Source organism: Labeo rohita, chromosome 1 (assembly GCF_022985175.1).
Source record: "Labeo rohita strain BAU-BD-2019 chromosome 1, IGBB_LRoh.1.0, whole genome shotgun sequence".
In the NCBI taxonomy this organism is placed as follows: domain Eukaryota; kingdom Metazoa; phylum Chordata; class Actinopteri; order Cypriniformes; family Cyprinidae; genus Labeo; species Labeo rohita.
Genome location: NC_066869.1, coordinates 19,561,015 through 19,588,500, shown reverse-complemented (window position 1 = coordinate 19,588,500; position 27,486 = coordinate 19,561,015). Strand labels below are relative to the sequence as shown.

At 36.9% G+C, this 27,486-nt stretch overlaps 1 protein-coding gene across 1 annotated transcript; it reads right to left on the bottom strand.

Moving 5' to 3' along the window:
* Positions 1-778: 778 nt before the first annotated feature.
* Positions 779-27,283, bottom strand: kpna3 (karyopherin alpha 3 (importin alpha 4)). The gene is given in 18 exon segments (XM_051110652.1): positions 779-3,411; positions 6,066-6,160; positions 6,300-6,462; positions 6,548-6,619; positions 7,513-7,617; positions 7,805-7,933; positions 8,023-8,154; positions 8,519-8,563; positions 9,138-9,307; positions 10,969-11,055; positions 11,175-11,260; positions 12,244-12,314; positions 12,316-12,340; positions 14,261-14,313; positions 14,490-14,519; positions 14,613-14,702; positions 19,952-19,996; positions 27,153-27,283. Coding segments are annotated over 18 exon segments (1,566 nt in total). The 5' UTR covers positions 27,222-27,283; the 3' UTR covers positions 779-3,312.
* Between the last annotated feature and the right edge of the window lie 203 nt (positions 27,284-27,486).

Below are 27,486 nucleotides of genomic sequence, written 5' to 3'. Positions count from 1 at the left end.
GTCCAGGGTCACATATGTATCTTTACCACCTATTAACTTTAGTTTGTCAAAATATTGCGCCCTTTCCTGCTTACCAAGTCGTTTTCTATATGATTTAGCAGCTTCCACACATTTTATTTTTGGTGTGGTTTAGACAGCATAAATTAGCAGAACAATATATTCAGTAGTACATTAATCATGCAACCTATACTGTTGTTTACATCCGAGTATGGCAAATGCAAACCCTCTATAGAGCTTTTCAGTCATGGTGTTGATTTGTAGAACAATACAGAATTGACACCCTTAGGAATTTTGTTTGGTTAAAATGTTCAATTTAAAATTAAAATTGCGTTTTGTGTAGTCAGTCTAAATTGCAAACTTTTAAACATACTTTTTTAAAACTGCCCTTACCATAGTTATAGTCCTTATGAAGCATGACTTGCATTGTTTTAAATTCATACAGTGGTTTTAAATTTAATGTCTGAGGTATGACCATCTTATTTATGGCACAAAAATATTAATTGTCTTCAACTTGACGTCCAGCAGTTTGTCACCAATGTAACCATTGACCCCATAATGGATTTTTGCAAAGTGTGGACACAGTTGACTGGCGTGGTTCTGATTTAGTGCCAATCTCCATAAGCTCGTGTGAGAAATAACATTGCACTTGTTAGAAAGAGACTGAATAGAAAAAGCCAAATTAAAATGTCAGAACAGGGACAAGAAGGAAAGGCAACAGGTAAAAAGAGAAGAGACACCAAAGCATCAGAAGGTCAATCATAAGAGAGCAATAAAAAAGGATGGCTAACAGCAAGTTTATTTTGGTTAGGTTCATTGATACATAAAGCACGTCCTGAGGGAGTGATGAGTGAAAGATGTGTTGCCATAGAAAGGTGGTGGTGGGGAAGGGAGATGGAGAGGTTTGGAATTGTGGGAAACTGTGATCCATATGAAAAGAATGAGAAGGGAGCAAAATGGAAGTTAAGGGGGGGATCAATTACAAGTCAGCCAGCAGACTAGAGGAGAATTTAATAAGAATTATACTCTACTCCAGAGAACGTCTCATCGTAAAGTCCAGAGATAGGCAGACATAACACCCAAAAGACCCCATATTATAAGCAGCTCCAATGCAACGTGGTAGGCATTATGAACCTTTTTTTAGTTGCTTTGAAATGAAAAACAAAAGGCACAATGAATTTCAACTCATTCTTTATCTTTAATATGCACAAGAGTTGAAAAAAAATACTGATGAGCCACCTTAAAGAGAAATTCAGTTCTAAAATTTATAAAAACATACAAACAATCAGAGGCCAAAATGCGATCTGTCGCTTTTTTAGATTAATTTTTTTTCTTTAGCAAGTAAAAATCTTGCAACAAGCAATAAGCTTGTATCCATTTCTGATACAAGACAAAAACTTCTTTAAAGTGGCTCGTTTTCTAGTCGTCTAGATAAGTTCATGAATTTCAAACCTGTTTTGTCTTTTTGTTCAACAATAATGGCTAATTCAAAAATCATCAGGGCTGCCTTCAGCTTCCTTACTGTCTTTTTCAGCAGTTTGCGGCCCAAACATAACTACTTTAGTTCAAATGCAAATTTTTTTCCCATACATCCCTTTACAAGTTAATGCACAGGGAAAAAAAGAAAAGGAAAAAAAAAAAAAAAAAAAAACATCCAGTCACAACAGTAAGAAAGCCCATTTTCCAAATAATGGCAGTCATTTGCCATTACAAAATGATAGTTAAAACAAAAATAAACAAACAAAACAAAAACAAAAAAAAATTACCCCTATTGGCTGTAAATCAATAATCACAATGTTATTATTGTTCTGTAGCGTCCCAACAACGACTAGTGGACCTAAGTGTGGTAGCTTTGCATTATATACCTAAACAAGAAATATACTTTTATTTTAGTTGGTACAATTAGGTTTGTAGCAAGTGAAATAAGATTAAAAACCAACTAAACAAAAAAGGAACCACAATGTCTGGGTCTCCTTTTCCCATTGCTTATATAGTCAAAATTAAGCGAACATCGCTCTCCACTTACATTAAGCAATAAAACGGGAAAAACCAAAAGTGTGCGCGTAAGACTGGAAAAACTGCAAAAGCGGAAGCTCCACTGATCAAAACAAAAAAAAGAATTCACAATCCAATCACTGTTGCAAAGTTTCTTGTGGTTTTGACTACTGAGTGACGAAATGCACTGATTTAGTGAAAATATCCTCCAACCGGTTACAATTGGGGTTATCCCGATGAACTTATTACTATGCTTACAGACAGGAAGTAGAGAAGATGAATCCAGAAAATAAGAAGCGCTGCCAGAGCACCCTTGTTAAGCAGAAAGACCGGTTAAAGAACTTCCAAAGGTTGGGGCGGCCCTTTAAAAGTCCTGGCCAAATTGACAAATCACATAGGATGATCCTCCTTTGACATGTCCGACAGTCCCACTGCAAACCAAAAAAAAAAAAAAGATCGGCACAATGAATGTCCACTACACTATCGCTGCAGAACTTCGAAAAATGAGGGCGCTTGACTGTCTTAAATGAAATTTTCTCCATTCAAGTTTGTGTGAGCTTCTGCAGTGACTTTTTTTCTTCTTCATTATCTTCAGTGTTTTATAAGTATCCATAATTTCAAGATGAAGAAAAAGCAAGAACTTGTGGCGATAATTTAAGTTCTGTTTGCACACCACATATTTAGAGACGCTCCCTTCCCACATTTGAATAATATTCCATGGAATAACCCATTATAGGCTAGTTCACAGATTTCAGATGAACGAGGGAGGGGGTCCAAATGGCTTAACACAGTCGAGGCTGGACGTATCGAGTTGGGTGTCTGGCTGAGACTCTTACCAGAAATGCAACGTTTCGAGGGAAGGAATTTCTTGGAAACAAAAGAAAATCCCTGCCTTTGTATTTCAGGAATATCTCTTTCTTTCATCTTCCTTGGCTGATATGATGGCTGGTACAACAACAGAAGTTCCTATTATTGTTCATGCTCACCTATGTGTGTGAGTGAGTGAAAGAAAGAGCAAAATATATATCCTTTTTTTGTTGTTTTTTTGTTTTGTTTTTTGGCAACTGCAGTATAATGAGTCTTGTTCTTTTTTTTCTTCCATGTTTTGAGGTTGTTCAGATCCATTCGTGTTTTGAGTGGCATTGAGACTCGGATCCTTCAGTGCTAGTTTTCTTCTGTGTGAGTGAGTGTCGTTTCTGAGCATGGTGATCGGTTGGTTTTTCTGGTTAGTGAGTGGTTGGTAGGTGATGGGTCAGTAGGTGGCAGGGGTTGAGGAGCAGCTGGGAAACCCACCATTCCTAAGTATGAAGCTCCGGTTGTCTAGAACTTGAACTCCTTGGTTTGTAGGTTGGAGGATGGATCAAAGTTGAATGTGCCTCCCTGGGTGGCCTCAGGAATCAGGCTGGGGTCCTCATCAATCTACAAGCAGAACCAGACATTATTAACCAGATATTAATCATTAAAGACAAATAAAGCCCAGAAGCAACAACACATCCGTGCAGCAAGCACTGCTCTTTACTTTTACTAATAGCTTCTTTGTTAATATTGGTGAATTTACTTCAGGTACAGCTCCTTTTACTTGTGGTGTCCCACAAGGCTCTGTTCTTGGTCCGATTTTATTCCTATTGTATGTGTGACCCGTGCTGGCAAAATAAGTCTAAATAAGCAATTTTCAAAAGTGAGTTATTTTTATTTTCACACTCTCCCTTGTCATCCAAGATGTTCATGTCTTGCTTTCTTCAGTCGTAAAGAAATTATGTTTTTTGAGAAAAATTTCAGGGTTTCTCTCAATATAGTCGACTTCTATGGTGCCCCCCGAGTTTGAACTTCCAAAATGCAGTTTAAATGCAGCTTCAAAGGGCTCTAAACAATCCCAGCTGAGGAAGAAGGTTCTCATCTAGCGAAACAATTGGTTATTGGTAAACACACATTTATATACTTGTTAACTTCAAACGCTCCTCTTGTCTAGCTCTGCGTAAACTGTGTATTCCAGTTCCTGACAGTTAGGGTATTTCGAAAAACTCCCATCTCACTTTGTTCTCCAACTTCAAAATCGTCTTATATCGCTCTTTTACCTTTTTTTTTTTGTAAAGGGCGTTTGATCTTTTTTGCATGTTCACTTTGTAAACACTGGGTTGGTACTTCTGCAGCGATGTAGGACGATTTTGAAGTTGGATTAGAAAATGAGATGGGAGTTTTTCAACCTACCCTTAACTGTCTTGAACTGGAACACACAGAGTTCACACCTTCTTCCTTGGCTGGGATCGTTTAGAGCCCTTTGAAGCTGCATTTAGACTACATTTTGAAAGTTCAAACTCACAGGCAGCATATTAGTCCACTATATGGAGAGAAATCCTGAAATGTTTTCCTCAAAAAACAATTTTTTACGACTGACGAACAAAAGACTTCTCCTTTAATAATAATTACTATATTATTCACAATATAGCTATTTTTTGTTTAATCTTTGTTATTAAAAATAAGAACAAAGATGCAAATAAACAGTTTAATCAAGAGCAGTGAGTGATTCCATCTTTTCTTCTAACGTTTGATTAACATTGATACAAATCTATATTAAGACCTACTGTAAATCAGATTTTCCCCAACCATTAACTTAACGTTCATGTAAGACATAACAGATTATGTTTGTGTGGATCTCGCCAAGACATATTTTGCAATAATGTACTTTACAGGGAGATTGCGCATTCTCGGAGTCAGCGCGATTGATTATATTTCACTGGTTTGTACTCATGTCGTCGAAAAATTCGATATGAATATTCACAAAGCTTGAATGCTGCGCTTTGCAGCAATAGACCTACAATTTGTGGTGAGAAGCAGCATCAGTTGTCCAGAAGGGAGCAGAGAAAAAAAGTACTCCTTTTAGAAAACGTATATTTTAGATGTTTAATTACTATTTGGAGATTGCTAGAAGAGGGCTTAATGAACACATTTTTGTGAAAACCTCAAATTTGACCTTTTAATTTCTTTTGCCTGTAGCTCAAAATTAGACCGTGCGCATTCCAACTCATTTTGCCAGCACAGGTCATATATGCTTCTTCTGGGGTCAGTTTTTAAGAAACACAATATTTCTTTTAATTGTTATGCCGACAATACCCAAATTTATCTTGCATCACTGGTAGTTTCTATTGAACTGTTTTAGACGCTAATCTGAAGTAGGAGCTAATTTACTTTCCCCCAACGGAGTTCCTAGAACTAAATATTCCTAGTTCCTGCGGTGTGAACACACCAAAAAGTGGGCGTACTTCCACCAGTAGTGGAACTATGAAAGTGTTGAATCTTCAGATCCGCCGCTTTAGATTTTGGTCAGCTGTCACTATTAGTTGAGAATTTGGGTGTGTTTTTTGATACTTCTCTTAAATTTGACAAACAAGTTAGATCTGTGGTCAAAACCAGTTTTTTAATAAAAAAAATTTAATTTAAATACTTAGGTGATTCATGCAAGACTAGACTACTGTAATTCTCTTTGTATGGGCATTAAGGACTCATTTATTGCCCAGATGTCGCTGCCAGGCTTCTTACAGGTGTGGGGAAACAAAGCACGTTACTCTTGTTTTAGTGTCTCTGCACTTGCTTCCCGTCCATTACAGAGATTTTAAAGCATTTAAAGTGTTAAACCAGTTACTGGTTTTTAAATCCCTGAATGGATTAGCACCTGACCTACTATCCATTCACAGTCCAGTAAGGTCTCTGAGGTCATCCAACCAAAAACTACTAAATGTTCCTCGGGCTAGGTTGAAACTGAGAGGTGATCGTGCTTTTGCCGTTGCTGTACCGAAACCGAAACAGCCTACCTGTTTTCATTAGAATTGCTACTACTCTACATGCTTTTAAGGTGAAGCTCAAAACATATCTATTTTCTTTGGCTTTTAACTAATTTGTGTAATTACTGATATGTGTGTATAATCGGTTATGAATTATTTGGTTTTATTATTGACTGTTTTCAGACACATTGTAGAGCACCTTGGTCAGCAATTGTTGATTTTAAAGGTGTCATATAAATAGATGACATTAACTATACAGAAAAACAAGCCAAGAAACAAGAGGTATTGACTCACATCATCTCCTGAAAAGTACTGATCAATGATTTCAAATGCAAGTTTATAGATGTCCTCATTTTCATGCTGCTGTAGGTTCTCAATTTTTTCCAATCCTGAAACACAGAAGCAAATCATTATAAGTGAAACATCAGTGATTGTGCAGATGTGATCATTCTGGACTAATCTACTGGTCACAACCAAAAGAGATATGATAATATGAAGGAATACACATTTCTCTACTGTATGCATTACCTCCACACTCTTCAATGATCTCAGCAATTGTGCTGGCTTCCTCCCCAGCCATGATGAGGATGTTTTTCAGTCCATCGAGAACCACCTGGACCACCTGAGAGTCTTTCACTGACAGCAGGTTGCAGAAGGGCGGGATCACGTTTTGCTGCACCAAGTACTCCACCTGCCAATTACATTGAGTTAACCAATGAACAAGCATGAAAAGGAAAGTGGCGCAGAATCAGAGATTCATCTGGAGCGGTTCATACCTGATCCTTTCTTCCACTTATTGTCAAGTTGCTAATGGCCCACGCAGCCTCCTTCTGTGTGCCAAAATCACCCTGTTTAGAAAAACACAAAGATTAAGCACTGTTTAATTGGACTGTCTTAAATGGACTCCTCAGAGAGTGTAGATACAAGCTCCAGAATTTTTCTCTGATGTCATACAACATTATTAATAATGAAAAGAACATTAATACTCAAATATTCATTTTCAGATGAAAATATTAGTGGTTAATTTCGATTCTAGGGTGTTGTGGGTGGTTACTTACTGGCTCAAGTCAAATAGGACCTAACATATCTATGATATTCAGATCACCATGTAGTGCTTGGATTTAAAGGGGACATGTCCATTTTCCACAAGTTGCTATGATTATTTAGGGTCTTTATGAAATGTCTGCAAAATACTTAGATTTAGAATTCCTCAATGGTCATGTAAAACAACACCCTTTTTACCTTGTCAAAAACAGCTCTGTTCACAGCAACCCATTTCGGTGTACGTGTCTTTAAATGATAATGAGCTACTGCTCACCCGACCCCCTCTTCGGTTTGTGGGTATTCAGTGGCACATTACCATCAAAAACAAAAATAATCCACTTCATCCTTAGTGGCTCTTAGTGTCTACTAAACACCTGCATTGCATACGAGACGTCACTACAGTTGCTCAAGCTAATAAGGGACAATCAGTCAGCGGTCATGGGTCGGTGCTTGAGCAGTTTGACATCATACAGCTCAGAAAATCAAAACAGCTTGATAATTGAGACTGTTCAGGTTTTTTGGGGATTAAAGAAAGCAACACAGAAGACTGTTCACTATTGGCCTCAAGACTTTTGGACCACAGTATATATACTGTGCCAGTACTGCAGATCAGAAGTTAAAAGCTGTAATAAATGTTAAAATGAAAGTGCAAAAGGGAAAAGTGGAAGTACAGCAGGCTACGCAGATAACATCGTACCTTGGCAAGCTGGTGAATGATCATGGGTATGAGACCAGCATCTATTACAGCCTGCACCTGCTGCTGGTTACCTGCTGTTATATTGGACAGGAACCACACTGCCTCCTGCAGGGAAGAACAGACACATCACAGATGTACTCTAAACATGAGCCACAGCGCTTACACTGGGACTGGGGAGATTTTTGGAGTCATTTATGAAATTAGACAAGTAAATGTTTTGGTTTCATCATCCTGATTACATTTCATACAAATGGGATCAGATGGGATGTGTGTGTGTGTGTGTCTGTCTTACCTTGTTGATCTTCTCTTTGGGGTGTGTGAGCAGGTTGGGAAAGTGAGAAAGGACATCACAGTTGAGCACCACCTGAGTCTGCTCATCCGTCCCTGTTACAATGTTCCCCACTGCTCTCAGCGCTGCAGTCTGAACCGAGGATACAGAAATGCTTTTAAAAAAACGGCTTTGTGTTTTGTTGGATTTTATGAAAAACAATATAAATTGTATTATCTTACCTGAACTTTGACCTCTTGGTGGCTGAGCAGTGGAACAAGGAAAGGGACGACACCTGAGTCTATTACCATCTGAATCTGCTCGTTACCTCCATCTGTCAGATACGACAGAGCCCAAACTGTGTCTACCAGAATCTAGAGAAAAGGGGAATTTTAGTGTTCTAAATGCAAACTCAGTTTCTACCATTTATTATATTAAAATGACAATTGTTCTTTCATATCAGAGGATTTAAGCCTAATTAAAGTCATAAAAATAAAATCAATGTTTTATGTTAATGTACGTCTTTAATAAGCCATATAATCACAAATAAATGTCAGTTGATTGTTATTGCAAAATAAATTCCCTCAAGGTAACAGAATACCCTTTTTTGTGAGAGAACTAAAGAATAAAGTAAATGAGCCAGTTAAGACTCTAAATCCAAATTTGCTACACTCTTTATGCAGTTAAGAGCAACACTTATGCTCTATAGTAAAAAAAAAGTTTATATCTTATACTTACATTTATATCTGTATGATATATGAGTACACAAAGGGCAGGAAGAATCTGTGAATGAAAAACAGAAATTTTAGTAATACATATTTAATTTAAGCCACCAGACTGAGAGAATAAGCAAACAGCATGTCAACATGAAGCTGTAGCTGTAGGACAACAGAATATTCATTAGGTCTGCCATCTATGAAACAGTTGTTATATTACACACACACTATAACGGACAGTGAGAGCACAGTCTAATGATTTCTTAGCAGCAGGAGGTACAATATGTTCCTTTCAGCTCGAAGCTACACCTCCACATTACAGACGAGAGGAGAAAAGAAAAATGAGATAAAATATTGGCGTGTCAATTACACAGCATAATGTCTGCACCGACTGAACAGATACTAAATTGAAAGGAGACACTAAAGATTGAGAGAGGGTGAATATAAAGAAGAAAAGATTCTTAATATATTGCACACTCTTTTTGTGACATAGATATGCTTTATGGGATTAAATGGCAATTTATAATGCCCTTCATACATATAAATCAGTCAAACAGCCATAGCGTTATTTTAGATTACCAAATATTCAAGATGATTTTTACCAATGCAAAGAAGTCAAAAATTACACATACACTCCTCACCTCTTGTACGGTTTCCATAGGTGGGGGTGGGTCTTTGTTTCGGCACAGGTTGACAATGACCCAGGTGACGTTTCTCAAGAAGGTTATGGGGATGGAAGGATTAATAAACGACAAGAGAGGTTTGACCACGCCGAGCGAGATGACGTAATCTCGACACTGAGGTCCATCACCTGCACAGGGCCCATAAAACAAACGTGTGTTAAGTTCTGATGAGTATCGCAGCTGTTACAACTCTACAATTATAGACTGACAGTTTTGGGATAACATTAGTTTCAATTTTAAAGACAATTTCTTACTGAAGAAATTCAAATGCGGTGGTTAGTCAAGAATAAGGTGAAATTGTGCCAAAGCGAACAAAAGAGAAACACACCAAGAGCAAAACAAATCTGTTGGACTAAACACAAAAAGAGAATATACTCCAGTACTAAATGTGTTTTTTAAATATACTTTTATACTGCAATAATTCCACATTCAGTCTTTAAATTAATGTAGAAATAACAAAGACAGTATATTTTTAATATCTGAAAAAAGCTTGCCACAGTGCACCGGCAGATATAATAATTATGAATGCGTCAGGGAAAAACAGCAAGGAGACTGCATTCATGTTTCAATAATTTACTGATAAACTAGTGCTTTCTTTGCTTTCGGCTCATCATCATCATCATCATCATCATCTCCGCAATAGTGATGCACCAGTATGCATGTTTCACATGGATTACATTATCTGACGATATCTGTTTTATATTTGAACTGGTTCATTTAAAAGTAGACATTTCACTCTCTACAGATATATTTTTCATGTCTCAAGGCAAGTATATACTGAGTTTTGAAGTTTCGCACTCAAGTTCTCAGAGACTGAGACGGCAGAAAGCGCATCCTGTTGGCTTTCATTATTTTACAAAAGCGCAACAGTTCATTGTTATTCTGAGTGCACACAAATAAGAGTCTTTACAGATTCAAAATATGTATTATTTTTATCTGTATCATCAAAAATGACAGTATTTTAAGAGCAAGTGACTGCACCGGCGCCTCTATCTGTCATGCAGTAAGCGCGCTACTGTTCAGCTTCCACACTCCGTACAGACACTTCAATAGCGCACATTTTTCTAGGTTAACATTAGACTGAGCAGCCATCTTTTGTATGAGTTGCTACTACATACATCTTTCAGATGAAAAGCCATATTTGAGGTCGATAAATGATAGGTGAGTGCTTGGATGTCCTGCCTAATGTACTGTATTACCATACAGACCATCAATGATCTGTCCATCACGGACTGCGTGACTTCGCCACTTCCTGTGGAATTTTTTTTTATGACTAAGCGACTAAAGAAATTTTGGTCGACCAAGCCTTTTCTCATCGACTAACGGCTAGTTGACTATTAGGGGGCAGCCCTACAGGTAACGCCGTATTTGTGTGTGCATTTGAAGAGCTCACGCTACGAGCACATCTAAATAAATGCAATTATGTTCAAGAAAAAAAAAACAGAAGCAGCAGTTGTGAGTGGGGTGGCCAACCCGCATTAATTTTGACAGCACTAAAAAATAAATACATAGGTGAAATTATAGTTTCTTCTTTTGGTGTTTAATGTTGACCGAACAAACAGCTTTCAATGTGTTAATGCCACCAATATGCACATAGCAGCTGCTCTAGGCATTACATCCAATAGTTCACATATTACTGTTAAATCTGTTTTTGTTGCCAGGAGAATGAAAAAAAACAAACAAACCTCAAATTTACTCTCTCATTAGTTTCAATTAAAATTCTTGTTCTCGTTTTTAGTCACAAAATTGAGAGGAAGGAACAGTGCAAGGACATTTCACAGTTACTCACCAATGATGTTTCCCAGCGCCCACACGGCCTGCTCACACACATTCTGATGAGGAGAGTGGAGAAGTCTCAAAAACAATGGGACAGCATCTACACAGACAGAGAGAGACAATGAGAGGAGAGCACACACACGTCGGTCAGTTAAACACAGAACCAATGAAGTTAAAACAGGTTGATCTAGTAGAGGAAAGGCTGTCCAAACAACATACTGGATTTGACCACTGCCTGTGTCTGCGCAGACGTCCCTGATGCAATGTTGGTCAAAGCCCAGGCAGCTTCGAACTGCAATGAAGGACTGGCGAAGAAAGAGAGAGAGACAAGCAAGTTCAGATGTTTTTGAGGTGGCAGTAAACAACACTTCACCCCTTGACCACTCTGAATATAGAGTGACCTTCTGTGAGACTCTGAATTGGACTCAGCAGGACTTTCCCACAGAATTCTGTGTTTGTAGCCAGTATTGACCTTTAAAAAATTTTTCATTATTGAAAAAAGTAAGCAAACACAGTAACAGTTCTAGGCTCATTTTGAGTCATGACCTGAAGTAATGACTCCACACAGAGTGTTCCCACACCTACTGTCCAATGCATTTGCATGCCATCTAAAAATGTTTGAAGGGATGAAGTTTGAAATTTTTTCTGTATAGATATTGAGACATAAATATAGAGACTGATGTATCAGGTACCCATCTTTATTTATCCTTATAGCTATGCATATTAAAGATGTTGCATGTATATAATACACACACACTACCATGCAAAAGTTTTGTTTGCCTTTTTCATTAAAATACTGAATTCATTATTACAGTTTTAAATATTTGCTTTTTATTTTCATACTTTTTAAAATGTAATACATTCATGTGATGCAACGCTGATTTTTTTTTAGCATCATTACTCCAGTCTTCAGTGTCATATGATCCTTCAGAAAGCATTCTAATATGCTGATTTGGGCCTCAAGAAACATTCCTATTATCAATGTTAAAAACAGTTAATATTATGTCTTTTGTAAGATTATAACTTCTTGCAATTTCTGAATGGTAGTGCATGATAAATAGCTCTTGAGGATCACAATCCACTTTGACCATCTCACCGGAGGAACACTTGTCCATCTAACATTCACCCTTTCTCTCATACTTTATTCTTTTTTCTCTTACACTTTTTCTCTACCAGCCCTAAAGATGGCATTCAGAACTTCCTGAACTCTGATGCATGTTTGTACACAAACAGCACAATTAAAAGGTTCCATTAATTAAGTTCAGCAGAATTTTGCTTAGTCACTCACTTGTCATCCCTCTCCAGGCATTTGACTAAGATTGGAAGGATTCCACATTTTATCAAGTCGTCTATGGGGGGGATTTCTGTCACTTGAGAGCAATTTTCTGTAAGGCAGAGAAAGAGAAAAACAGTCATCTTACAGCACTCCAAATACATGCCAGCAGTGTTAATGCAATTCATTTCAAAGAGACCAATCCAGCCAAAAAAAAACTTAATTATATTTAATTACAAGCATAATTAGTATGCCAATATTCTGTTTTGTGTTAGGCTTTTCACATTCAGATGATCAACTATTTCAGCTCTAGATAAAAATATTAACATCAAAATGTAACATTTGTTAATGACATGCAACAAGGAATAAAATTAGCACAGGTCTTCAAGGGGTGATGAACTGAGAAACCAAAATTGCTATGATCTTTTAACATGTAAGACGTCATTGTACTATAAAAAAAAATTCGAAAGAACTCGAAACTTTGTTGATAGTCTAAAAACAGCTTATATTGAAGGCAGTCTGCCAAAACAACAGCTTTTGGAATGTTCCAATGTATGATGTAATAAGTAGAAAAAGCGCCGCCTCCGCAAAAGATTGACAATCACTGCCTGTTTAGCCCCGCCCACCGATTCACGCATCACGTTTACCAGAGAGGTGAACGTGCAGGTCTACACAGAAACAAACGATAAAGATGGCTTTGAAAACAACAGGATGCTCCGTAGTGTTAATTTGTGGAAAAACAGTCTTTGCATTGCCTTCCTTCTGATCCCAACCTTAGGAAAGTGTGGATAAACTATTTTTAATAAAGTTCCAGACCACGTCAGTAAGAACTTGGTCCTTTGTTTACTTAACTTTACAGTGGATTTGTTTACAATTACCCATAGTGTCAGTGACGCAACATTTGTTCCTTTATCTCAGGGAACCAATGTTAAGTTAGCAACTGGAGCTACAAAATTTGACACGGGATTTTCGAAAAGATTGAAACTAAAAGACGATGCTGAGCCGCCTACATTGGATCTGACAGTGATGTCGCAACAAAAGTGTAAGTAACTGTTTTCATTATGTGGTCACTATTGCTTTGTCTCTTCTTACAGATCGTTTGATACATACTGAGTTATTTATGTGTTTTAAATCTAAATCACAGCGGCATCCATCTATGAGGAATGAATGTACGCTGTTAGCCAATCATAGCAGTGGGCATTTACTTTCGAGCCTACAATCCGCCATGCCTATTCAAACAGAGCATTCTGCTGAAGGGGGGGAAAAGCATAGGACAGAAAATAGCCTATTACTTCTAAATTATGATGTTTTTAATGTAAAAATCTTGATAACATTATAAGTGGACCTCAGAGAACTGTATAAAATAATAAAGGCAGTTAATGATCCCTTTAAAGATCCACTAAAATGCATTATTCTATGTGTTAAAGTAATTTCAAATGAAATAGGAAAACAGGGCAGGACATATCAAGCAGCCCCGCCGCCATTTTTTTTAAATAGCCAATACCGTTTCGCTTATATCACCGCTTGGGCCAGAGCCACCGAGCTTGGTAAAGCCACATTGGATGGCTTATGACAGCCACAATCTAAAAAATTACCCTTTTAGTGTCAATTTGAAACTGTTACTAAAGCAGAACAGCGATTATGATGCTGAGGATGTGTAGTTTAAAAAGTGTTCTCTTTTCTGCTCATCAGTTCTGTTTGTCTAACAGTTTCTCCTTCTAATCTCATCCATATCACTGGAAAGCATATGTACATTGAATTGTTCACCAAATCCCTTACACAATGCACTACGTGCCATTAACCATACAGAAAATACTATGTAAACAAGTAAAAATTTTTGTAAACAAAAAAATTACAATTTTGATGTCATGAAGACTTTAAAATGAGCTTCTTTAGATTCACATTTACTGATAAATTATGTACAAAGTAAAGCTTACATTTTTATATGTTGACTCAATATTATGGGATGTTTTTAGAAGGCACTGTGTAGAAAATGCAAATCTTTTCATATACATAAATCGCACCACTTTACCTGGCTGCTTGCACTGCACTGAGCTGCACCACTGCATTGTCACTGGTGGCGTTCTGTAGTGAAAAAGATGAGAAATGGAGAATGAGAGAAAGAAGGGGCCGCTCACACCCACACACACTTTGTGAAGTGCAGTGCCAATATGCGCACTGACCCTCTGAACCGCTTATTTATCAGAGTTATTGCCTCTATTACCACCACCATTTAACATCAAAACAAGCTAGAATCTTACCTGTAAGATGGCATCTAGCGTTACATTTTGCTAAGGAGAAAATGGAGAGGAAAATTTTTTTTAGATAAACCATATAAAAGAAAAATTGAAGACATGAGATGAAATGAAATAAAAGCCTCTTACCCCTTTGAAATCAGAGTCCACATCGGAGTCTTCCAGACTCTCTTCCTGTGGAACATTTCGTTTCTTCAGGAGATGCTCGTCTCTTTTGTTCTGTACGGATTGAGAAATCAAATAAATACCAGCTGCTCTGTGATAACTTGCACTTAATAAACACATCATGACAGACTTATACAAAAACAAACTCTGAATTTAAAAACTTAATGCATTTGAGGAAATCAGAGAACACACCATCTCATGTGTTTAATGTCATGTTTATTTAACAACAGTGTATTTATTTTCAATGAGCAATCGTTTTAAAGAGGTTATATCACACATTTTCCCTCTAAGCAGCTTAAAATCAAACAGCCAGTTTTTAAAGCTTTGCCTTTAAGACATCAAAGCTTTTCTTCAGAATGAAGTGACTCAAAAAGATATTTCAACCTTGTTAAATATAAACATTAGCTGCTTGTTTTTAACACTGCAATCATTCGGAAGGATCTGCAGAGCTGAAGGTGCTACACACAGCTTTTTTATAGGCTTTGCCACATTTAGATTGTTCTAGTGTTCGGACCAGTTCAGAACACCGATTAAGTTGACAATGTGGACAGTTATGTGCCAATTTTTTTTTTTTTATGTTTTTGGTTGGATTTTAGGTCTAAAAGTTTCAGAACAAGCAAATTTTGCTGCTTAGTCTAAAAAAAATTGTCTTTTTTCACTTAGTATTATAGGGAACCCTGGATATTAAGACTCGTTTGGCTTAATATAATGTAAATTATGTCTCTTACTGAAATATGTAGTAGGAAACCCACGAAATATAAAAAAAAAAATGCACATCAAATGCATAGTCAAATAAATCATTTGACTATAGGAATTCCATTATTCTGATTACGTAAAACGGTTGCACTCAGTGAGCTACTGGCGCTACCTGTTGCTATTTTTACCACAACACAACTCTGAACTAAACTTAGAAAATAAAATACTGATATGATGACCACAGCTAATGAAAGAGCTTATAGGTGGCAGTGGATATAAGCGTAGACTTAAACCAAATGCCATACCATTGATTTTCCCCACAAAGTTTCTAAATGCCCCTGGACATCGAGTGAAATCCACACTGAGAAACTTCTTCAGTGGCTGCAGCGTCAAGACAAGCTTTGGCATGACCTGCCAGGATGGCATCTAGCGTTTCTTGTCTCTGCAGTTTGTAAGCTCTTTCAGTAGCTGTGGTCCACTAAAAGCCTCAAAGGCATTAGTGCTAAATTGGAAAAATAACACAAAGACACGGGAAAACGCCAGGAAAGCAGTGAAGACTAACATCACTTCTCTTGTTGCCCCTCAATTGAAAATTACAACCAAAAGCTGCACAATGTGGCATCTATCAGTATTTTGTTTTTCAAATTGCTCATTTCAAGTTGTGTTGTGGTAAAAATTGCAAGTAACTCACCGAGTGCGACCGTTCTACATATTTAAAATAATGGCGTCCCCATAGTCCAAAATATGTATAAAACAACATGGATTTTTTTAAATAACCTAAATCTTTCATGGGTTTTCTACTACATATTTTAGTAATAGACAATTTAGGTTATATTAAGGCATAAAAGTCTTAATACCCAGAGTTCCCTTTAAAAATGTCAAATTTTACTTAATGTTCTAATTTTTCATGATGCAGTAAATTCATGTAATATTTTGCTGATGACGTCAATGAAATAGAATTCAACAGCACAATAATCAACTCCTTGAAAGGAGCAACTGACGAAACGGAACACAAAGTAACTTCTAGTTCTACACAGTGTGAGAAAATAATATGAGAGTGAGCGGTCTGGGACTCTAATGTTAGAGCAAACAGGAATGCAAAGAGGAATGTCTCGCACACAGAGCGGTACGGCAGCATTCTGTCCGATTCCTCTGGACTGACATTGTAACTGCCTAATATGGACAGGGCCTGCTGTGTCACCCAATCCAGCACCAAATGAATCAACAACATCAAGGCTGTAGGACGAAACTTCTGCTCCACATCAACTCTGACCTAGCAGACCAACAACAGGGGATTTCTACTCAGACTGTGACACAAAGCATGCTGGTATCCATTTGTCCTAATGGACTTTGTCAAAGGCTCCAGACAGCTTTGCTTCTGGTGATGACATGCTACTTTCTCAAAAAGGGATCTGTTACAGTTTTTTAATAGATGTTGAAACCCACAAAAACATTAATAGTTCTAGAGAGGTCCTGAGTTCCTTGCCAACAGGAAGGGAGATATGTATGACGAGGGAAGCCCCTCATGACAAACCACCTTCTTGGGGTACAGCCAGCCAGGGGCCCCGTGACCATGGATGGCGTGACCCAAATACTGCAAGTGCAAACAGATCTCCAACAGAAACAGCTCATCAGATGAGAAAACAAAGCCATGAGAAGGCTTCAACAGCAAGACATTTTAATGCTGTAAAATATACATGAGATCCAGTTGGTACTACATTACTACAATATGGAAGGTTAAAATTAAACTGATTTGTTTACAAACGCTTGAATTTCACTCAAGGAAGTTTTAAAATAAAGTAACAATTACAGATAGATACTACTTCAATTTGTTGTTTGAAAAACAGGACAGATTTACTTTAAACATTGAAGAACAGTAAAATAATGAATAGCCTGTTATACTGTGCATATATTTAGCAAAATGCTCCTCTATAGAGTTTATTTTTCTAGCTGACTACTGAGTTTATGGTCAACTAATGTGTTTTTTCTGAGGTAAATGTGACGATACGTGACATTGTTCACAAAAGATGTTATTTTTTAATAGTTGAAACACTGATAGAGCGATTACATGAGATAGCATTCGGATTTTGGTAAGTTGTACTGTTTCTTTTGACATATCTTTGTATGTTTACTCATGTTTATTTTGTGCTGTAACTTGTATTAAAGGGGAGGAGATGATCAGTTCACATGCCGCTTCTCATGAACTGGAGGCACAACCGTGATCTGTCACTCCATATTAAACAGCACCAAAAAAGTTTGAAAATCTGAGACTTTGTTTCATATAAAAAGTAACAAAGCACAATTTACGATTTATTAGATGGGAGGAGCGCTACAATGTTCTGTTAATAATTGAAACAGGCTAAGGCTAATCGATTCTTGAGATTTAAGAATCAATATTGTTTCATAAAAATGAGAATCAAAAAAAAAATCAACATTTTTTTTTAACCCAGCCCTAATAATAAAAAGATTTTTAAAAACTATATACATTGCTATTGTACAATCAACTCGCTACTGGCAGACATGAGTTAAATTTAAATCCTGAATACATACCTATGTTTAGTAAGATAACTTCTCAATTACATTATTACAACAAACGAGTGTTCCCAACAGTGAAGATCTTAAGCTTATGAAATCATAGCTCTAAGTCTCATCTGTTCAGTTCCTCACTTATCAGTGTTGCTCAGATCATTCGTCTGATATAGCAGCATGATGATTCTGTTGCTGATGTCCAATTCATATGTTGATTTGGTTGTTGGTCACAGTTACTACATACTCATAGTGAGATGCCTTGTTCCCGATGCTCATGTCTGACAGAAAATCCTAAATGCTCTGTCCTGAGGCAAGCACAAAGCATCCATGCACAATCACACACAACCACCACCTGCTTAAGCCTACTGTAATGCATGAAGAGACTCCAGAGAGCTCCTTGCCCAGGCCATATTTAAACTACAGATGCTCCTCTATTTCCTGCAGCAATGTACCCACACAATCGCATCACCTCTCACACTCTGCTGCAACTGCACCTAAACTCTCAGATCGACTTCAAGAGGTTATCACAAGGTGGGTCAGTTAGCAGAACTAAATGCGGCATCTCACCAATGATATCGGATCAACGATATTAGGACTGAGTGCATGTACATCATAAACGCATATTTATGACGCCTTCACTGGCAATATAAAATTACTCACTACACTGGAAAAACACTTTATTTTTTTATTAGGCTAGCTTGAGAAAACTCAAACAGTAATAAGTTGCAATATTTTTGTCAGTGATGGGATTGGAATATCTGTGAAACATTTTGATTAAAGAATTAGTTCACTTCCAGAATAAAAATTTAATTTACTCACCCCTGTGTCATCCAAGATGCTCATGTATTTTTTTCTTCAGTTAAAAAGAAAAGGTTTTTGAGGAAAACATTCCAGGATTTTTCTCCATATAGTGGACTTTAATTGTGGCCAACGGATTGAAGGTCTAAACTGCAGTTTCAATGCAGCTTTAAAGAGCTCTACATGATCCCAGCCGAGGAATAAGGGTCTTATCTAGCAAAAGGATCTGTCATTTTCTAAAAGAAAGATTTACATATTTAACCACAAATGCTCATTGTGCACTAGCTCTGTGATGCGCATCTTTACCCATTACATCAGAAAGGTCACCAGCAGTTAGTTCTTCATCTGTGTAGTTTGGTTTTAAAAAGGTTGGATAGGGCGAAAAACTCAATCTCATTTTCTCCTCCAACTTTAAAATCATCCAACATCATTGCTTTTTTTGTAAAGGGCGTTTAACTTTCTTTGAACATTTGCTCTGAGAGCACTGTGTCATAATGCATAAAGTGGAGCTAGTGCAAAATGAGCATCTGTGGTTAAAAAATATATAAATTAATTTATTTATGATCAATCACTTTGCTACATGAGACCCTTATTCCTCAGCTGGGATCACCCTTTGAAGCTACACTGAAATTGCAATTTTGACCTTCAACCCGTTGATCCCCATTAAAGTCCACTATTTGGAAATCCTGGAATGTTTTCCTCAAAAACCTTAAGCCTTTTCGACTGAAAAAACAAAGACATGAACATGGTTGACATGGGGGTGAGTAAATTATCAGGAAATTTTTATTCTGGAAGTGAACTAATCCTTTAATAAATTTTAAATGAGTCGGCAACAACAAGTTCACAAATCATTTCATACCAGTTCAGAGCAAATACATAAATAATGCTACTAAATACTGCCAAAAAAACTGAAAAATATCAAGATATAATTGTTTTGGCTTTACAGCCCAGCCCTAAATGACTGAGAAACTATTCAGTGCTTTTCAGGCAGTAAATATAAATCCCAAGTGCGCACTGAATCACCACAGTAAACAGAGCTTAAAGTTGTCTTTGAGAGCACACATAGTTATTTAGGAATGGGGGAAAAAACAAAAGAGGATGAGAATCTAGTATTGTACGGCTGGTTTATTTCAGCTAGCGTTCTCTGATGAGTCACATGTATTGCATCAGAATGCAATGTTAAGCTGCACACTGTAGCTTTAATACTTCCATCCAGAGAAAACCTGCAAATTTAAAAGTGAACATGCAAATATACACGTAACCACTGACTGTGAACTTACCTTTCTCAGTTCTACCGTCACTTCATTGCGATGTCTTCGCATCGTCTGAAAAAGAATGAAAGAAATGGATTAGTTAAGTACAGCACAACATATTTAATGTATAATTTATGAAAGAATTAAAAGATTTCTAAGGCATCTACTAAAATGTAACATTTTATGAAGCAAAGGTGGCCTTGCATTGCCAGAGCACTGTGGGCAGATGCCAGGGCATTGCTATGCTGGTTGATTTAAGCTTAATACTTTGGTTTAGCTGTTTGTTCAAATCCACAAGTGATTCATTCACACACTGCTACGGTGGCACCCTATAATATTGAATGGGCTTTAACGATTGAAACAAAAAGGAACATTAATGGCAACTAAAGTCTGGCCACTCGAACAGAACAAAGAGGCAACCAACTGTGGTAACCATGGTAACGGCAGAACCCAGCTGTCACTCACTCCTCCATTTAAACAATCACATTTTGTGGCCATTCTATTAGAACTGTTGCACAAAACCCAATAGAACACACATCTGCACCAGACATGTCTGGAGCAACAAAACACAATCAAGCCATAGTTTTTTTTTTCTCCTTGCTTTTAAATATTGGTCGTCGATTGGATTTTGAGATGTAAATGAACGTGAGATTGCAGGGGTGGAGATTAAGCAAATGAAACGATTCGTTTATTTGATTATTTATTCATTTATTTTATTGCCATTATACCAGCATCTGTGGCTATTAGCATTACATGATCCATGTATTTACAAAAAGAAAAAAAAAAAGGGCTGTCCAAAAAAATTAGATGTGATCATGCGCATCCCATCAGTCATGCCGATTCTGTCACTAGTTCGTAAATCTCCATCACGTGCTGTCAGATGGAGTGGCATTTACTACACAGAGCCATAGTTCACTGACAAGCTACGCAACATCGAGTTCAAAATCAGATATGCATCAACGCCGATGTTGGAAAGTAATGCGTTACATTATTTTTTTGTTACTTTTTAAACCTGGGCAGGATTTGCTTGTTTGTTTTTAATAAAAAGTGCTATTTTTGGCAAATGTAAAAGCCCTTTCACACCAGAAGTAAAAAAAATGCACCTCAGGCTGAAGAAAAAAAAAAATCATGTCTGTACAGTAGAATGCAAGAGAAAAACGTTCAACAGTATTTAGCAATGAAAAAAGAATGAAGCACAAATGTTTTATGTTTTATTTATCTAAAGTAATTTTTGCTTAGTATGGTTGAATTAGATAATCCAAGATCAGCAGCAAAGACACTGGTTAACATTTGTGTTATTTAACATTGAATTATTGCAAGGTTTGCATTTCACTGTTTTTATTCATTTTGAGGATACTGAATCCGTGAGATAAATTAATATATGTTCACTTTTAGTCTAGAACTACAGTAACATCATGTTTACACAGTGCATACAACGCCTCTGCATTTACTCCCAATTTCTCTTAACATGGTGACAGGAGAGCGGTCAGTCAATAAATGGGAAAAAGTAACTGGCATTACTTATTTGAAAAAGTATCTCAGATATTTTCTTGTAAATTAAAAAATAATTCATTTCTTTGCTAGTAACTTTTAAAAAGTAATATGATTACATAACTTGCACTACTTGTAATGCGTTATGCCCAACACTAATCATTACTGCGAAATAAAATTACTCCATGATATAAGATTTTGGTCATATTGCCAACCACTAATAAGATCTGTAACATGCATACAGAAAATACAAAGGGTGACTTTTCATTTTATGCCAACATTTTGGCAAAAGATGGACAGACCATCCATTACAAGTGGTTGTGCTCCTTAAATAATTACATAAATAAAATTTCAAAATATATACAACTTAAATGGGACATAGAAGTATAAGAAAAAACATCAGCAGTCAATGAAGTAAAGACTGCACTTGCTGAGTGGTGGGGATGGTGGGACGGATCGGATTTGATCTTGTGACTGGGCATCCTAGTTCATGTTACAGCAAACCCACACTGTGCCTTATGCAATCCAAAAGCAATGGAGGTGGGGAAAAGCAAGAGGATGTTGAAGTAAAGCAAAACAGACAAACAAGAAAGGGAAACAAAAAAGGTCAAAACACCAACATTTATTTCTGAATGACTTATTAAATATATCAGGAGTTCCAAGCATCATTGGATACTCAAAGAAAGAACTCACTTAATGCATTTGGCACATACTTTTGTTTAAAGTCAGTGCATTGCGCTTAAAACTATTTAATTCGATGCCAGATTCAAACTTCAAAAGCGCCATGGCTCAAAGTTGAACTTGCTCAGCCCAATTCAGGAAACCAAATAAAAGCAAGAAATTCTCAGCACAAAGCAGATTCCTGGAGTCTAAACATGAATGGTATTTTAGCGGCGTATGCGATATGTATGAGTCACAGCAGAATGACAGGAGGGCAGAGCTGAGAGGAAGCACTCCAGGAGTCAGTGGACCAATGCATCGCCGGTGACATGACAGCTTGGCACTCTAGAGACCAGCATAATGACACAGTATGTGTGCATGTGCTTGTCTGGTTGCCAGCGTGGTCTGAGGACACGCTGTCTCACTGCTGTTAGGTCCACGACATACTAATAAATAGGCTGACCGCATAATAGCAGCAAACATCAGGCTCAACTCATTTTTAGACCATGCAGCTCACAACACCAAGGCCATGTGTTCGATTCCAAGGGAAAACACATACTGATCTTGAATGCAAGAATGCACGCTTTAAAAAAAAAGTGCAAATATTATATAAATGATCCCTTACATGATTTAGCAAAAGCATGCGAAAAATGCAAAGCCGTAGGATATAGGGAAGGACTTCAAGTAATTCAATACGGCTGGGTTAACAATATTCTTCATTTTAATCATCTCATTCTCAAGTCTTAAATCCAAAGATCGATATTTATTCTAGGGTTTTTAATGTTGATGCATGAACAAAACTTCACTATAAGATTTATAGCACACCTGTAACCCAATTATCTCACAAAGCTTTGTGTATTGTTAGGTTTGATAAGAAAAAAAGTCTCCACTTTCAAATTCTACCCCTTTCAATCACAAAAATCAAACGCTGTAGCCGTCTCAGTTTAAGCAGCAATGAATTATCATCTCTTCCTCTTTACTATTAGCTATAGCATGAAATAAACATGAATAAACATCAGAAGGTATGCTGAAACAGAACAACTTACTGAAATGTTTGTCTCATGTAATCGTTCTATCAGTGTTTCAACTGTGTAAAGATGTCAGTGACATGTAAACAAGTCATAAGTAGCATGGGTATATTTGTAGCAATAGGCAAAAATACATTGTATGGGTCAAAATTATTGATTTTCCTTTCATGCCATTAAGATATTAAGTAAAGAGCATGTTCCATGAAGATATTTTGTGAATTTCCTACCATGAATATATCAAAACTTAATATTTGATTAGTAATATGCATTGCTAAGAACTTCATTTCAAAAACTTTTGAAGAAGATTCTCTCAATATTTAGATTTTTTTCACCCTCAGACTCCAGACTTTCAAATAGTTGTGTCTCAGACAAATATTGTCCTATCCTAACAAATTATACATCAGTGGAAAGCTTATTTATTAATTTTATTTATTAATTATTTATTTAAAGCTTATTTCAGATGATATATAACCCTTATGACCCTTATGACTGGTTTTGTGGTCCAAGGTCACAAATATATGCATTATATTCTATATTCATTAAATTAATTTTAAACTTTTAGTTATATCTTAATTTATGTTTGAACTGGGGATGAAATGAAATGGAGTAGAAACAACTACATTACTAAATATAAAAATTGCCTTACGCGCAATTCAATGTTCGCATACAACAAGTGTCAATTATTATATATAGCAATAAACAGCAATTTAATTGAATATTTTGGACTTTTGTATATTTTAAACATTAATATCACAACAACATACCAACTGACAGGCTTCCCTGTAAAGTTTACAAGGCTGGTTGCATAAAAGGTTAAGACTAGTCTTAAAAGTTAGTCAGCTAATTTTTTCTTTAAGACTGGCCAATTTTTAAAATTCAGTTACACAGAAATGTAGATTTGTCCAAGTTGAATCCAAAAAATAAGACTGACTACCTTTTGGCTAACCGCTAGTTGGTCAGACCAGTTCTTAAGACACTGTCTTAACATAGAGGTTAAGTTTATGCAACTGGCCCCTTGTGTTAACAATTTTTTTCTTTGTAAAAAAAAAACAAAAACAATTGGCATACTGTATCTAATATACATCCAAATTAATCAACAATGGATCAAGAGCTCATAAATGCAAACCAATTTGTGAATCCGTGTCAACACTCAGCCCTATAATCCAATCACAAATGTTTTTTAAATATTGTGCAAATTTGAACATGAACTCTTTGATCTTTGTTTAAAGAGAGTATGTGACACGGCAGATGAATCAAACGCCTTTGTTTCTTTTTCCACAGCCACTTAGCAAATGCAAAACACAGACCGAAGCACTTGTTACTCTCTCGGTCAGCAGTGATTACATCCTTGTTATAAGCTAAATCTAGCGTCTAATGAATCAAAGTATCCCACAGTTCTACAGTCCATCGCTGGCCACATCAAATAGGTCAGCTGAGCCACTGTACACGAGCCCTTCGCTCTTAAAGGAACACAAGATGAGAAATCCGAATCTGGTTTGCAAATTCCGGGAATAGCTGCAGCAGGGCGACAGCTTCGCCGGCCTCATCCAAAGCCATGTGTGTCTGACGGCTGAGTCACACCAGCACCCTACAGTCGCAGTCAATTCACACCATTAATCTTGAAGGAGGCCTCTGGGGTTACTCGCATGAGCCCACGGCAGAAGATGATAATGATGTCTAGTATCAACAGGGTACGAGAGTAAATGAGTTCATTATATATGTGATCGCAGCACCTTAACTTTTACACTACTCATTTGAAAGTGACTTTGAACACCTATTACGGCGGTCCTCTGGGTTAGACGTGAGGTTTGATGAGATAGCTGCTGTTTCAACTTAACTGCCTGCGTTTGGTTATAGACATCACGTCCATTTTATTTGTATAGCGCAATAAACATTTTTTCAAAGCACACAAAATCATTATTTTTATAATGTTTTAATGCCTTAGCAGCTTAGAGAAGAGCAATGACATGTTTAGTGTGATATAAACAATCAAGCAGTTGAAATTTTCTATATAGCATGTTGTTTTACATGAGTATGCACAATTTTACAATTTCATATATGGAGCTGGGTGATAATATAGTTTACATCTTCAAAGATACAAATGATCTAACAGTTGATATTTGCAATATATTTTGTTTTATGTGAGTGTACTTCATGTTTGCAGATAGTTGGATATACTTGCATAACCAACTTTATATAGAGAGAGAGCTGTGCAATAGTATAGTTTACATTTTGCAACAATTGACCCTGGACCACAAAACCAGTTTTAAGCAGTACTGGTACATTTGTAGCAACAGCCAAAAATTCATTGTATGGATCAAAATTAAAGATTTTCTTTTTATGAAAAATCAGGGTATTAAGTAAAGATCATATTTCACAAAGATATTTTGTGAATTTCCTACCGTATATATATCAAAACTTGATTTTTAATTAGTACTATGTATTGCTAACAACTTTATTTGGACAGCTTTAAAGGTTTTTTTTCCTAATTATTAAATTTTTTTTCATCCTCAGATTGTAGATTTTCAAAAAGTTGTATCTTAACAAACCATATATTAATGGAAAGCTTATTTATTCAACTTTTTGAATTTCAAACGATTGACCACTATGACTGGTTTTGTGGTCCAGGGTCACATATAAGCAATCGGGCAGATGAGATTTGCTATATAATGCTTTACATGACTGTACTTTATGTAAAGAGGTAAAGTAGGATTTACTATATAAACAAAAGTTAGCAAAAATATAAACAATCAAGCAGGTGAGACTTGCTGTATAGTTTCTTTCACTTTATGGGAGTATGCTATATGTATATGGACAAATCGTGGTTTAATATATAACCAACTTTATATAGATTTGCTATATAGTATATACTGCTTACATGAGTGGATGTATGCAGATAAAGTTTTATTTCCTTACAGTAGTTGCAGGTTGGAGTTAGTATTGTAAATTTGTAAGGTTTTGTTCAATTTGTTAAATTTATAAGCTTATTTTGTCATGTGTATCAATGCCATGGCAAGTGACGAATATAAACGACTTATATATACAGTATAAAAACCATTTATCATCTTTAGTCACTTACTGTTCAAGCCAACAGTGGCAAAAAAAAAAAACTCCACTGCTGCATTATATAATCTTACTGCACAACCTGGCTTGCTAGGATTTCTAGGTCGCCTTGTTCAAGCCTCCACTGTAGTATGCATTCAGGAGCACCACTGTCTAGAGGTTTTCATTCCAATTTGAAGCAATAAAACAAGGTTTATTCAACTCTGGCGTACCCACAGGTGATGCTTAGATGCTAACTGCCACACCAAAGGGCAATGTGATTGAAGAAAAGCTGTCTTTTCACAAAGACATCTTTATTAAAACACCACAACCCGCTCTATCCAATGAACACATCTATTAAAATCAACTACAGCAGGCTCGCTAACCTGGCGTGACTGAACAAGCTATAAAGAGGTCAGATGTTGAAGTATGACTGGTCATTAGTTAAGTTCTGGAGAGACTGCTAAAGCCGGTGTTAACCCACCTGTCTCTGTCGCATGTAACTGGTTCGCAAGTTATATTTCCTATTAAGTGATAATGTTAAAGGAGTTCATCTGCTATACGTGAATGTTAAAAGCATAAGTACGAAAAAACACGAATAAACGGGCTGCCAGGCGATTAATCTACCGCCTGCTAACCAGTTAGCCGTTAGCCACATGCTAACACGATAAATCTGCATGTTTTGGCCCAGCGTAATTCAAAATGAAAAATCAACTGCCAAGCCACCAAACTGAATTAACAAACAAACCCGTCTTTATGTTACACGACTAAACAATGCGTTATAACACCACAGTCCCGTGTATAAGCCGCGATGAGCTACTGAATATTGAAGCCAAATGTGTGTTTAAAGAGGCCTCTTCTAGGCCGCGCCCGCTCCGCATGATGCTCTTGCTGGATCCACAAACAGCCGCTCCGATCCGACACCATAAAACCAGAACCACAGACACTCGGAAGAAGGAAAGTGGACTGAAATGAAACCCGGAGTCCGAAGTCTCCAGCGGACTTACCTCCACATCTCGCCCCTTGTTTTTAAAGCTCTTAATGCGATGGTTTTCCAAGCCGGCGTTTTCGGCCATGGCTCTGTGTGTATGTGTGTGTCTGTAGTCCCGACCGACGTGCGGAGCTCCGCTCAGGGAGGAAGCGGAGGGCGGGGGGTGTAGCGGTGTCCGATTCGCGATCGAATCGTTCATTTGAGTCGAATCTTTTAATGAACCGGTTCACGAGTTAATAACTGTTCGACTCATTCAACTTTAATTTTCGTAAATATATTGTACTGAAGGAGGAAATGTTTATGAGTGCATGGGAGTTTAATAAACGAATAGGAACGTTTTCTTTTATTTG